This window comes from Lycium barbarum, chromosome 3, assembly GCF_019175385.1.
Source record: "Lycium barbarum isolate Lr01 chromosome 3, ASM1917538v2, whole genome shotgun sequence".
Lineage (NCBI taxonomy): Eukaryota > Viridiplantae > Streptophyta > Magnoliopsida > Solanales > Solanaceae > Lycium > Lycium barbarum.
In genome coordinates this window covers 10,474,439-10,488,265 of record NC_083339.1, presented here as the reverse complement: position 1 = coordinate 10,488,265, position 13,827 = coordinate 10,474,439, and the positions used below count along the sequence as shown (strand labels likewise).

The 13,827-nt window shown below is 36.1% G+C and overlaps 1 protein-coding gene across 3 annotated transcripts; it reads left to right on the top strand.

The window, feature by feature from the left end:
* Positions 1-6,099: 6,099 nt before the first annotated feature.
* Positions 6,100-12,599, top strand: LOC132630294 (5-oxoprolinase 1). 3 transcript variants are annotated; one of them, XM_060345880.1, is made up of 2 exons: positions 6,100-6,286; positions 8,534-12,599. In XM_060345880.1, the coding sequence occupies exon 2, from the start codon at positions 8,549-8,551 to the stop codon at positions 12,341-12,343; it is 3,795 nt and encodes a 1,264-aa protein (XP_060201863.1). In that variant the 5' UTR covers positions 6,100-6,286; positions 8,534-8,548; the 3' UTR covers positions 12,344-12,599. The 3 variants fall into 3 exon arrangements, with proteins under 3 accessions (XP_060201863.1, XP_060201861.1, XP_060201862.1); XM_060345878.1 differs by having other exon boundaries at positions 8,486-12,599; XM_060345879.1 differs by lacking the exon at positions 6,100-6,286 and adding an exon at positions 7,144-7,448 and having other exon boundaries at positions 8,486-12,599.
* Positions 12,600-13,827: the final 1,228 nt, after the last annotated feature.

Here is a 13,827-nt window from a genome sequence, read left to right as displayed (position 1 = left end):
ATAATTTGCTTTACAAAAGTTGTTCAGGGAAATTCATCTAATCTTTGAGCCAAAGTAATATATTATCTATAGAACAACTTTCAAGTATTAAAGTAAGCCTAATTCATGTCTTACTACCTTGAAATAATATTCCACATATTTTAAGCGTGCTACCAAATTGTATACCAACTAATTGATTTTGTGGCACACAAATAGAATACATTTTGAGATCATCAAATAATAAACGTTTACCCTAACATTTATAAAAACTGAATTTCATAAATCATATAGAGTAGAAAATTAAAAGATGAGCAGAGCAAAGAAAGTAGAACCCGATTTTTGCAGCTTTCTTCTTGAATAGATTCATCCTTGAAGCAAAGCACATGTTTCTGTGACATGTGCTCCATTTGCACGAACTTTAGACCAGAGGGACGATAAATTTTTTAAACTTGATGAAATAATTTTTTTTCCCCACCACAAATGGATTTGCACTTTTATATTAATATATGTACGTGCCTTTTGAAAACACAAATTTGATTAGACCAAATAACAACTCTCCTTCGCAACAAATCATGAAGACCCCTTATCAAAATGAATTAATTCTCAATTTTCAAAACCTTGAATTCATGACCGGAGAGTCACTCTCATTTTCTTTACTTTCCTCTTATGTAAAGAGTAGTACTCTCTCCAAATGTGCAGTAAACGCACAAATGGCTTGCAGGAGTACTCTATGTCAATTACCACTTTAATGGTTAGATTGATCATGGAAAAATATGATACCCAAACAAAACAAAAGATACACGCCTGACACCCTTTTCTCAAACGACACAACTAGTTGGTGATTAAACCAATGCCATCAACGTAATTTGTTGGTGTCATAAAATTAATTCGACGATGTTGCTTTTTCTTGAGCCGAGGGTCTTCCGGAAACAGCCTTCCTACCTAAGGTGAGGGTAAGGTCTGCGTACACCCTACCCTCCCCAGACCCCACGTTGTGGGATTCATTGGGTATGTTGTTGTTGTTGATGTGGTTGGCCACACCAAAGTCATGTACAATAATTAATACAACAATGAAGAAACTTGTTCCATGGCCGAACAATTTTGTTTGATGTCGTCTATCGAAATTAAATTTCGATTTTTATCTACTTGTTTTCTTAATCAGAGAATAAACTGACGAAATTTTTATATCTTCAAACCTAATAATCTCTAACATAAACAGATTTTATAAAACGGTGAAGTTTTTATCTTGTTCAAACTGAATAAACAATCAGCGAAGATTTAATATCTTCAAGCCAATTAAAAGTTACTAAATCGGTAAAGTTTTTGTCTTCTTTAAACCGAATAGTAACTCGGAGTAGAAAATCACGCAGATTTTAATCTCCAAACAGGGGAGCAGAAAACCACAAAGGTTTTAGTCACCAAAAAGAGTACCTTTTTATCTTATGAAAATAGTACTTTTTATCTCTGAAAAGTTTTTTTTTCTTCTGAAAAGGGTACTTTTTCCTCTCCTGAAAAGAATAACTTTCTTCTCCAATCTTATCAAGGTTTAGTCTCCAAAACTGGGGTAGAAATAACTGAAAAAGTACTTTATTTCTGAAAGAATACTTTTATAACTCAGAAAAGAGTATTTTTATTTCTAAAAAAATAATTACTTTCTTCTTTGTCAAAAGAGTAAGATTCTAGTAGATTGACAGAATACAGAATAGATAAAACTAATAATTTCCTTAAGATTGTTATAAATCTATATTCGGAAAATAATTTAAAATTGAATCTGGAAAGAGAGGAAACAATCTAAAACATAATCTGAAAAGAAAGGAAAATAAATTTGAGCCCACTTAATTCTGTTTCCTTAAGGAAATTATTCCCCTCAAGTACCCGAGGTTATGGAATATATCCTCCCAAGATAGAACGAATTAACTCACCAGCGTAGCGGTACCTCAAACCCCGGTGAACGGCGAACTCACTCGATGATAGTAAACCACACAAGAATTTTAATGATGTGCAAGAAGAAGAAGAGAGGAGAAATCAGAAAATTTGTAAGGAATATCTGAAGGACTGAACAGATTTATATAGCCATTGGTCTGATTTAGTGAAAAGGTGCAACTCAAAAGTTGCAACTTTTCAGTTTAGTTGCATCTTTTCAGAAATATTTCCCATTCAACTTAACAAAAACACAACATATATCTTGCACTGTTGCACGAGAGGGTGAATAGATATGATTCATATTTCAAGACCATGTGATGTAATCTAGAAACCTCTAATTAATTACTCTTAGTAGTATATTTTGTGATAGATGAATAGATAACCTAATTGAATTTAGATGATATCATTCAACATCAATATATCTATGTAAATGATGAAAGATATAACTTTGTGGATTTATACAAGCTTATAAAGTATCACTTACCTCTAAACCAATACTACCATTTTCCAGACATTTCAACAACTCAATAAGATCTTGAAGAACTACTTTTGTTTAAAATTGAATATATAATTCATTAAGAACTCTTTCTATACATAAATTTTGAGTTTAAAAAAAGATATAAATTGCTAATAAAAAATAAAAATAATGACTATTATTATGCTGATCACAAGCATCAATCTTTTTTTTTTGTTTTCTTTCTTGATACTCGTAATTCATTGGTAGTAGTAGCACTAGTACAATGCTATTAAGCGTCCATCCTAACGTTCTCCTTTAATTACTATTACTTTACTATTTTTTTTTTAATTTAATTTAGAAATGGGAGTTTGTATGGGACGAACGCTGCACTGAATCATTGTACTAAAAATAATATGAGTTGCACCATCAAAGTAGGGACGAACAAGATTATAATCGGAATTTAACATTTGTACCATTGCGTGGTACTTTGATATGTTCCCACCTGTCCTCATTGAGATTTGTCTCTGTAACTTCCAAGATGCTAATCCTTCGGCACCGCGCCCTTCCAAATTCCAACTCTATAATGGAAATGAAAGTTGAAATCTGAAGGGAAGCGTCACTGATGATTCTAGATGCAACTTCTTCTTGCATGTGCTCAAAAGGCAAGTTTATACTTCTATGTAATATAAGTGAAATTCCTTCAGATGGTTAATGAATCTTTACATCAAATTTGAAGTTGATAAATTTTGATATGTAGAATTCGAGTTATCAGAGCTCTTTTTCCATGCATCCAATGGATCACTTTTTTCATGTCTAAGTTGAGTGTAATTTGACAATATTCACATTATGTTTGTCTTATTTCCTGTATGGTGTCTCAACTTTATCTTGGTGGTAGTGGAGGTTTCTGTGATCACTGTTACTCCTTTGGTGATCTAATGTATTGTAGGGAAGCTTTTAAAAGCTAAGAATATGAAAATAGAAGAAAACTTTCAGAGTCATATGGCCGAATCAGCTAATGCATATTTGTGGTAATCCACCAAGAAGTTCAGGTATATCTAAGATCATCTTTCTCTTTTAATGTTTTCCTGCTAGATTGATTTAACATTTAGAGATTTCAGATTATACTTTAGTGTATGTAGACGTAGTGTACGATTGTTTTTGTCATTATTTTCTTATGAATGAGGAGAGGGGCATCAGAAAACCTGATAAGAAGTTTTTGTCCATGTATTATTTGTTTCCTTTTACCATTCATCCATAAGTTTCTCAAGTAATTTCTATTGCTTGAACAAATTATTAACTAGGTATGTAATTTAATATTTATGCAGATCTGTATGAATGGACAATTTAAGGTCTTATATGCATATACAAAGTTTTTTATACTTACATACTCATTGTTCGTCCTTTTACTTCATAACTCATATATATACATTCTTTAAACTCCAATTTACTTAGTTGATTTGTATTAATCTGTTTCTCCAGGTACCTCAAAATCTCTCAATGTTGTAGTTCTTGGGATGCAGAAAGCTGGCTATTAATCTTGGGACTCCAGCTTGCTTTTGGAGTTGCTTCTGTTGTACTTGATGATATAAACAATTCTTATATTTGTTGGAAAGGTTGAAGAGAGAGGTGGAAAACTGTCGCTAAATTTGCATGTAGTTCAATTCATTTCTCTTGACATTAGTGATTCAAATAGACAACCAGGAAAAAAGGATAACTTCTTGCATACATACTGATGTACTAAAACTACCAGTTAAATGATATCCTCCTTTCAGTTTGTTTTGCAGAATGAAAAATGGGATATTCACATTCTTTCTTAGACAGTATTTTAGTGTTGTACCTGCGTTGTATAAGCTTGTGTAATATTAGCTCTATGTTTTTTTTATTCTTTACTGCTATCTCGCTTCACCAAATGACTTCAAAGCTCCACCACATGGTAATATAAAATGTTGAGCACGGGCTATACCCGTTTAGTTTCTTATAGAATGGTTCCCCTCAAATTGTTGGTCTTTAAGTTTTGCCCTTCGCCTAAAACCCAAGAGTTTCGGGTTCAAACTCTCGTTCAGTAAAAAATTTTAAAAAAAATCGCAAGGCAGAGTTTGAATTTCGCTCTGTCCCTTCCGGCAGACTTTGCCTTGAGGCATATATTTTATTTTATTTTACTTTTCAAGACAAACTTTTAGTTATACCTTAAGAAAAAGTTCCGCCTTTTGGGACATACTTTTAATTATGCTTTAACTAAAAGTGTACCCCATAAGATATAACTAAAAGTATGTCCATAAGGCAGAATTTTTCCTTAAGACATAACTAAAAGTTTGCCTTATAAGGCAAAGTCTATGCCTTAAGGAAAAGTTCTGTCTTATGGGACAGACTTTTAGTTATTAGTTTTTCCTTAAGGAATGTATGCCGGATCCGGCATACACTTCCCCCAGCCTTGCCTTGCGAAATTATTTTTTTATTTTATGCCGGAGCGGGGTTCGAACCCAGAAGCTCAGGTATTGGTCCATCTTTTTAAGCGAAGGGCAAAACTTAAAGACCACAAATATGAAAGGTAAAATTTAAAGGCCACAAATATGAGGGGCAAATTTTAAAGACCACCCCAAAAGAAGGGCAATCCGCACAAAAAAATGATAGAATTAAGACAAAGGGTTAATAATGAGTATTATGCTTGTTCGTTTAATTTTTTATTTTTTTTGTTCAATTCTTTTTCTTTTACATATAACAGAATTTTAAACGAATATGAAAATCAAAAAAATTGTGAGCTAGGAGTAAGGTCTGTGTACACTCTGCGTTTTTCAGATCTCGACCGTGAGATTTTTTTTCTTTTTGACAATAACTGTGAGATTACATTGATTATGTTGTTGTGGAAAAAAAATTAGTGATAAACTACAAGAAAGTTTGATCAAATTCTAAAAACGGCAATACAAAGAGGTGCACTACTCACCAATAATTGATCAAAATAGGCAAAACTTACAGCTCAGAAAATTATAGGACTCTAGAAAAACAAAAAATATACCAATAAATAGTAAAAACTACGCCTCCAAGTATAAATTCCCACTTTTGTTTTTTCACTATTCCCCTCAAATTTCTCACATAAAATCAATTAAATATTTGACGAAGACAAAGACAGTCCAAGTACTACTCCCCTTAAAAAATAATAAATGAAATTTATAATTTACCATCATATCCATATTAATTGGTGCATAATTTTAATCAACTTGAAAAAATAATTTAAAATTAGTAATTAATGCTATAGGTAAAACAGAAAAAAAATATTGTCTTCTTTTGAAATGTTAAAAGTGAAAATTTATTTTTAAAAAATTAGATAAGTAAAAGTGAATCGAGGGAGTACTTATTTTTAACGAATTCAAAAGTACAAAGCTGCTGAAATATTGAGTATTTAATTAATAAATCAAGATTATATATTTTTGTGATTATCTCCACAAGGTGTCCTCGTCATTACCCTTCGTTATACTTTAGGGCCAATTATACCCTTACAGTTATACTATAGGGTCAATTATACCCTTATGTCTAACGGCTGCCACGTGGCATCATCTTAGCCCTTCAAAATTATTTTACCCTCAAATAATTTTTTATCCACTAAAATAACTCAAAACGACCCGAATTTTTTTTTCCAGCAAAAATAATACGAAATTATTTTTATATTTTTTCTGGAAAAATAATTCCCTATTATTTTTGCAGCAAAGATTATATATTTTTGTGATTATCTCTACAAGGTGGCCTCGTCATTATATGCCTTTTCCTCATCATAACTAATCCACTAATTATGTTACTCGATTTTCGGCTAAGTTCCATATAGTTATCGAATATCAACACTTATCATATTCTTTCCTAGTCAATTATATCGAATCATTTTTTGGATTTGTAGGTTGATGAACTAAAGCAGCTTCTCGTTGAATTTGATAAGAGGTACCTTTTGCTTATCAATGATAATTATCTCATTTTACATCTGGAATTTGATTCAGATTTGAGAACTAATTGTTGGGTTGTATTTATCTTGAAATAAAAAGCTAGTATTTCAGACCCATCTGTTTGTTTGTTAAGTGGTCTCTTGTTTTTGGGTTGCTTTGCAACTAAATGAACACTTCAGCAATTAAATAGATGCAAACCCATGTATATTGATTTTGTTCGTTTCTTCTCTTCTTCTTGGGTTTGCTTCATTCTCAGATTCAAAAATATCAAAACTCAAGCACTTCAGTTATAGTAATTTATGTTTTTTTTATGGGTGTGTGTGGGGGGGGGGGGGGGTAGGGGGGAATTTATTATTTATTGTTTTTCTCCCTTAGTTAATGGTATTTGATGGTCTTCATAAAAAAGTCATAACTATTGTGGTCTTTCTTTTTGTTGAGTTAATGGTCAAAAACAGACCTGAATTATCAGGTTTTCTCAAGTTTCACACCTCAAGTTTCACACCTCAAGTTTCAGCTATTCTCTTTTCCCGCCTGAACAATCACCATTTATGTATTAAAACGCACCTTGAAGCTTGTTTGTTTCCTTTTTCTACCTGAACTATTAATTAGGTGTATTTTGATATATAGATGGTTATAGTTTAGGTAGGAAAAGGGAACTGAGGTGCTAAACTTGCGAAAAAAGTGATAGTAAAGTTGTGTTTTTTTACCATTGTCTCTCTTTTTTTCTTTCACTTTCTTGTTTTTGGGTTGCTTGCTTTGTTGATTCTCACATCCTAGAATATCAACACTCAAACACTTAAGTACATCATCTTATCCTTCAGTTATAGTGTTTGATGCTCTTTTTCCTTTTTTTTTAATGCAAAAAACCAGGATAGTCCTTTAAGTATGAACATAGAAATATTTTGATCCTTTATGTATAGAGCTGAACATAAAAGATCATGGATAGCTTTAGTGCAACATATAACAGAAAAGACACAGTTAAACTAATGCCGATATGTAGACACTAACCCCCTCATCTTCCAAAATCCCTAGATAACTAAAGGACTCATCTAATGCTCTAATGCTCGAAGAATTGAAGTTCAATCGAAGGAAAATTGTATTTCAAGCCTTAATCTGTGCAAAATTTGTGCAATTTGAGCCCTAACCTATGCAATTTTAAGGTAAGTATATTAGTTTCTATGTTACTCGGACTCTTCAAAAATGGACACGGGTGCGTGTCGGATCCTCCAAAAGTAGTGTATTTTTGAAGGATCCGACACGGGTGCGGCATCATTTTTGGAGAGTTCGAGCAACATAGATTAGTTTGGAACTTTTCTTTCAAATAAATCGTGTTTGGTGGCCACGGGATTACGAAAGTGGATCTGTAGCAACTAAATAGAGATCTGTTCATACAATGAAAGCTGAGATGCATTATACTTCTTTGTTGCTGGTGCAAACAGGAAAGTTGGGAAGAAGTTGAACCTCCCGCTGTAAATGTACTTTCCTTAAATGCCTTTAGAGCCCGTTTGGATTGACTTATAAGTTGCTTATAAGCTGTTTTCAGCTTTTTTGAGTGTTTGGCTGGCCAGCTTAAAGTTATTTTGTGCTTAAAATAAGCTCAAAAAATTAATTGAGTCCATTTGACTTAGCTTATCTAAAGCAGCTTATAAGCTGAAAATAGCTTATAAGCCAAAAAATAAGTTAGACTACCCCAACTTATTTTTTTTAGCTTATAAGCTGCAAACAGCTTATAGGCATAAGCCCATCCAAACAGGCTCTTAAACTAGATTATTACGATCTTAGTTTTTCTCTGTGCTTTTTTTTTTTTTTTTTGTTTTGTTTGCTGTATCCCTGCACTTTGACGCCAAAAGCCAAGTAAAGAAAGTGGGGATTTTTCTCTTTACAACAGGCGAATTTAAGAAAAGTTTTCTCTAAGTCTTCTTTATGTTAGCTCAGCAGCTGGTGGCGTTAGTTTGTGTCTTTTTTCGTTAGTTTTAAGAAATCTGGATTTATTGATATTTAGATGCAAGTATATTAACATTCAAGGACTTGAGTACATATATTGTTTCCCTTCTGAACAGTTTTTGATGCTCCTCTTTTTTGCAATTTCTTGTGGTGCATAGCCTGCAGCGATGTTGTGTTTGTTTTGCTACTACTCTTTGGGTAATTGAGTTTGTCATGTTTGTGACCAAAGCCCTTTCTTTACTCTCTTTTACAGGACCAGGTTATTGCAATATCTTCTGTATAATCAAGTCATTTCTTGCAGTACCTGTAGTTTAGCATGGGGAGTCAAAGTGAAGCAAAACTCAAATTTTGTATCGACAGAGGGGGCACTTTTACTGATGTCTATGCAGATATTCCTGGAAAACCGGAAGGACGTGTCATGAAGTTGTTGTCAGTTGATCCTTCTAATTATGATGATGCTCCAGTTGAAGGAATAAGGAGGATTTTGGAGGAATTTACTGGAAATAAAATTCCCCGTAGTTCGAAGCTTCCTACTGATAAGATCGAATGGGTGAGGATGGGTACAACCGTGGCAACAAATGCATTGTTGGAGAGGAAAGGGGAGAGAATTGCACTGTGTGTCACTCGAGGCTTCAGGGATTTGCTCCAGATCGGTAACCAGGCTCGTCCACATATATTTGACCTCACTGTATCAAAACCATTGAATCTTTATGAGGAGGTTGTAGAGGTTGATGAGAGAGTTGAGCTTGTTCTTGATAAGGATGGAGTAGATTTGGACTCTTCTCCATCACTTGTTCAAGGTGTTTCGGGCGAGCTTGTCAAGGTCGTAAAGCCACTCGATGAGGAAGCTCTGAAACCTTTGCTGAATGCTTTGCTGCAAAAGGGTATTAGTTGCTTGGCTGTGGTTTTGCTCCATTCTTATACTTTCCCCGAGCATGAAATACTTTTGGAAAAGTTAGCTCTTAGTTTGGGCTTTCGGCATGTATCTATATCATCTGCTTTAACTCCTATGGTTCGAGCTGTTCCTCGAGGATTTACAGCAAGTGTAGATGCATATTTGACTCCAGTTATTAAAGAATACTTGTCAGGTTTTATGTCTAAATTTGATGAAGGACTAGGGAAGTTGAATGTTTTGTTTATGCAATCAGATGGAGGGCTTGCACCAGAACATAGATTTTCAGGCCACAAAGCAATTTTGTCTGGTCCCGCTGGTGGTGTAGTTGGTTACTCTCAAACACTCTTTGGGATTGAAACAGACAAAGCCCTAATCGGTTTTGACATGGGTGGTACCTCTACTGATGTTAGCCGATATGCTGGTAGCTATGAACAAGTTATAGAAACCCAGGTTGCTGGTGCAATAATTCAAGCTCCTCAGCTCGATGTAAACACGGTCGCTGCTGGTGGTGGATCAAAGTTGAAATTTCAGTTTGGTTCTTTCCGGGTGGGACCAGATTCAGTGGGTGCACATCCAGGACCAGTTTGTTACCGGAAAGGAGGGCAACTAGCAGTTACAGATGCAAATCTTATTTTAGGATATGTCATTCCTGGTTTTTTCCCTTCCATTTTTGGTCCAAATGAGGACCAGCCACTAGACATTGATGCTACCAGGGGAGAGTTTGAAAAATTAGCGAGGCAAATCAATTCCTACAGAAAGAGCCAGGATTCATCTGCGAAGGACATGACGGTTGAGGAGATTGCACAAGGCTTTGTTAATGTTGCCAATGAAACCATGTGTCGCCCAATACGACAGTTGACCGAAATGAAGGGCCATGAAACAAGCAACCATGCTCTTGCTTGCTTTGGAGGTGCAGGTCCTCAACATGCTTGTGCCATTGCTAGATCACTTGGAATGAAGGAAGTTCTCATTCACAGGTTGTGTGGTATCTTAAGTGCATACGGTATGGGGTTAGCTGATGTGGTAGAAGAGACACAAGAGCCATATTCAGCTATTTATGGCCCTGATACCGTAATTGAAGCCTCTCGCAGAGAAACTATATTGCTGAACCAGGTGAAGACAAAGCTTCAGGAGCAAGGGTTCGGAGAAGAAAGTATCACCTGCGAAACATACTTAAACTTAAGGTATGAGGGAACAGACACAGCAATCATGGTAAAAAGACCGATCAATGATGATGGATCAGGAGGTGATTATGCTGCTGAATTTGTCAAGTTGTTCCAACGGGAATATGGATTTAAACTTCAAAACAGGAGTATAGTTATATGTGATGTTAGAGTTCGCGGTGTTGGAGTCACCAACATACTGAAGCCTCGAGCCCTAGATTCTGCCCCTGGTGCCCCTAAAATTGAAAGTCACTACAAGGTATACTTTGAGAGCGGATGGAATGACACTCCTTTGTTCAAACTTGAAAATTTGGCATATGGGCATGTTATTCCTGGCCCAGCAATTATCATGAACGGCAATAGCACTGTCATTGTTGAACCTAACTGCAAGGCTATTATTACTAAATATGGCAACATTAAAATAGAGATAGAGTCGACATCCAATACGGCAAAGTTAGATGAAAAAGTTGCAGATGTTGTACAACTCTCAATTTTCAACAACCGGTTTATGGGAATAGCTGAACAGATGGGGCGCACCTTACAGAGGACTTCTATATCAACAAATATCAAAGAGCGGCTAGACTTTTCTTGTGCACTTTTTGGCCCTGATGGTGGGCTTGTGGCAAATGCACCCCACGTTCCTGTGCACTTGGGGGCAATGTCGAGCACTGTTCGATGGCAGCTGAAGCACTGGGGCGATAATCTAAATGAGGGAGATGTTTTAGTCACTAATCATCCTTCTGCTGGCGGTAGCCACCTGCCTGATATAACTGTTATTACACCTGTTTTTAACAAAGGTAGATTGATATTCTTTGTCGCAAGTAGAGGGCATCATGCAGAAATCGGTGGTATTACTCCAGGAAGTATGCCGCCTTTCTCAAAATTTATATGGGAGGAAGGAGCAGCAATAAAAACATTCAAGCTTGTTGAGAAGGGTTTTTTTCAAGAAGAAGGAATCACCAAACTTCTTTGTTACCCCCGTTCTGAAGAATCAACTCATAACATTCCAGGAACGCGCAGGCTTCAGGATAATTTATCCGACCTTCATGCACAAGTAGCTGCAAATCAGAGAGGAATTACACTTATCAACGAGCTTATTGAGCAATACGGTCTGGAAACTGTCCAGGCATACATGAACTATGTGCAGGCTAATGCCGAAGAAGCCGTGAGAGAAATGCTCAAATCTGTTGCTGCGAGAGTTAAAAGGTCTGGAGAGGGAGACTTAGTGACTATTGAAGAGGAAGACTACATGGATGATGGATCTTCCATACACTTAAAGCTTACTATAGATTCTCGGAAGGGAGAAGCATTTTTTGATTTCTCCGGGACGAGTCCAGAAGTTTATGGTAATTGGAATGCCCCAGAAGCAGTAACAGCTGCTGCAGTCATTTACTGTGTACGCTGTTTGGTGAACGTTGATATTCCTCTTAATCAAGGTTGCTTGGCTCCTGTAAAGATTTATATACCTCAGGGTTCGTTTCTCTCTCCGAGTGACAAATCTGCAGTGGTGGGTGGTAATGTTCTTACATCACAGAGGGTCACGGACGTCGTTCTCACTGCATTCCAAGCTTGTGCTTGTTCACTGGGTTGCATGAATAATTTAACCTTTGGGGATGACACTTTTGGTTACTATGAAACAATTGGAGGTGGAAGTGGGGCGGGACCTACTTGGGATGGGACGAGTGCAGTCCAGTGCCATATGACAAACACTCGCATGACAGATCCAGAGATATTTGAGCAAAGATACCCGGTTATATTGCATAAGTTTGGAATAAGAGAGAATAGTGGTGGTGCTGGAAAACATAAAGGAGGTGATGGCATTATCAGGGAGATAGAATTCAAGCGGCCAGTCGTTGTAAGTATCCTATCAGAAAGGCGTGTGCATGCGCCAAGGGGTCTGATGGGTGGAAAAGATGGGGCCCGGGGTGCTAATTTCCTCATCACAAAAGATAAAAGGAAGGTGTATGTTGGTGGTAAAAACACAATCGAGGTGCAGACTGGAGAAATACTTCAGATTCTGACCCCAGGAGGTGGTGGTTGGGGTTCAACATGAATAATGCCAAGTAGGAAAGGATAACGCTAATAAGGGAAATGAGGACATGAACTTCCTATCGGTGATAATTGCTCTGTTCTAAAGATGTGTGATTTCAATAGTGTCATGTTTTCATATCGATTGTAATTGCTCTTCCGCAGAATATTTTCTGCTTATAATAGCTATTTGGTTTATTCATGCATCTGTTTGTGACATGGGGATAAATTAAGGTGCCCTTCTTGTTTGGTTTCAGGTGTTAATGCACAAGCTTAAATGATTTCTGGTTTAGAATGGTGATAGCTTATTGTCACAATGGACAAAAGGCCATTTCTCTTTTCTCTGAACATACTGAGAAATATGTGTGCCATTATCAAACTGATATAGTGAACCTGATATGCTTTTGGTTGGGTATCCTGTATGGAATTGTAATAAAGGTGTCAGGGGGGTGTTGATCACTAAATATCTTTTTTCTTGCAGTAACCTATTAATTTTAGATACTCTTGGGAACTGTTGTAAAGGGGAGGATGGCACAACGCGTGTGGCCTATAGGTCATGAGTTCGAGAATTGAAATAACTATTGATACTTGCATCAAGATAGGTGGCTTACATAACATACTCTTAGGATGCAACCCTTCTTCGGATCTTGCTGAATGCTGGATATTTTGTGCGCTGGTCGCCCTATTTTACTCTTGGGAATTGTCATAGGTATAAATTTAAGAAATAAGAGGGGTACATTGCCACCCATAATTCATAGCAAATGCAAGTCTTGAACGCAAAACCGAGTAAAATTATACAAGTGGCTAGTGATATAACGAGGGCGCAACATTTACGGTTAGTTTTCAAAATTCAAACAAGATCTTATACTTCTTCTATCGAGTGATAAGTTGTGTTACTTGTTACACTCTTCCAAGTCGTATAAATTTTCTGTTAATGTAATAGCTATAGAAGAAAACAGTCATAAAACCCATAAATATACATAGTACTAAATTTGTTGGAAGTACCAAACAAAAGAAAGGAAAAATCGTCAACTTTAGTTCCAAAAACTGTCGCGTGTATGCCGGACCCGGCATAAACTTATGAAGGAATTACCAAAGTTATGCCGGACCCGGCATACTCATGCCTTATGAGCAGACTTGGCATAAGTATGCCGGGTCCGGCATAACTTTGGTAATTCCTTCATAAGTTTATGCCGGGTCCGGCATAACTTTGAGATCTCATGTCAACTTTTTACAGATTTTTAGTGACATCAAAATGCTCTATTAAAATTCAAGTGGTTTTTGTGTCAATGTGGCCTAAAGACTTTCTTTGCTACATTTCTTGTATTGGATATATTATAACTGCTCTTGTTAATATATTATGGGGTAGTGTTAGAAAAGAGTAGTTGTCGTGATTTTGTTCCATTATATCTAAGCCTAGTTTTTCATGAGTATTAACACTATGATAATTGTTGACAACATTTGCATAATGATGAGTGGAAGAGGCCACGCACAAAGTTTTTACCATGA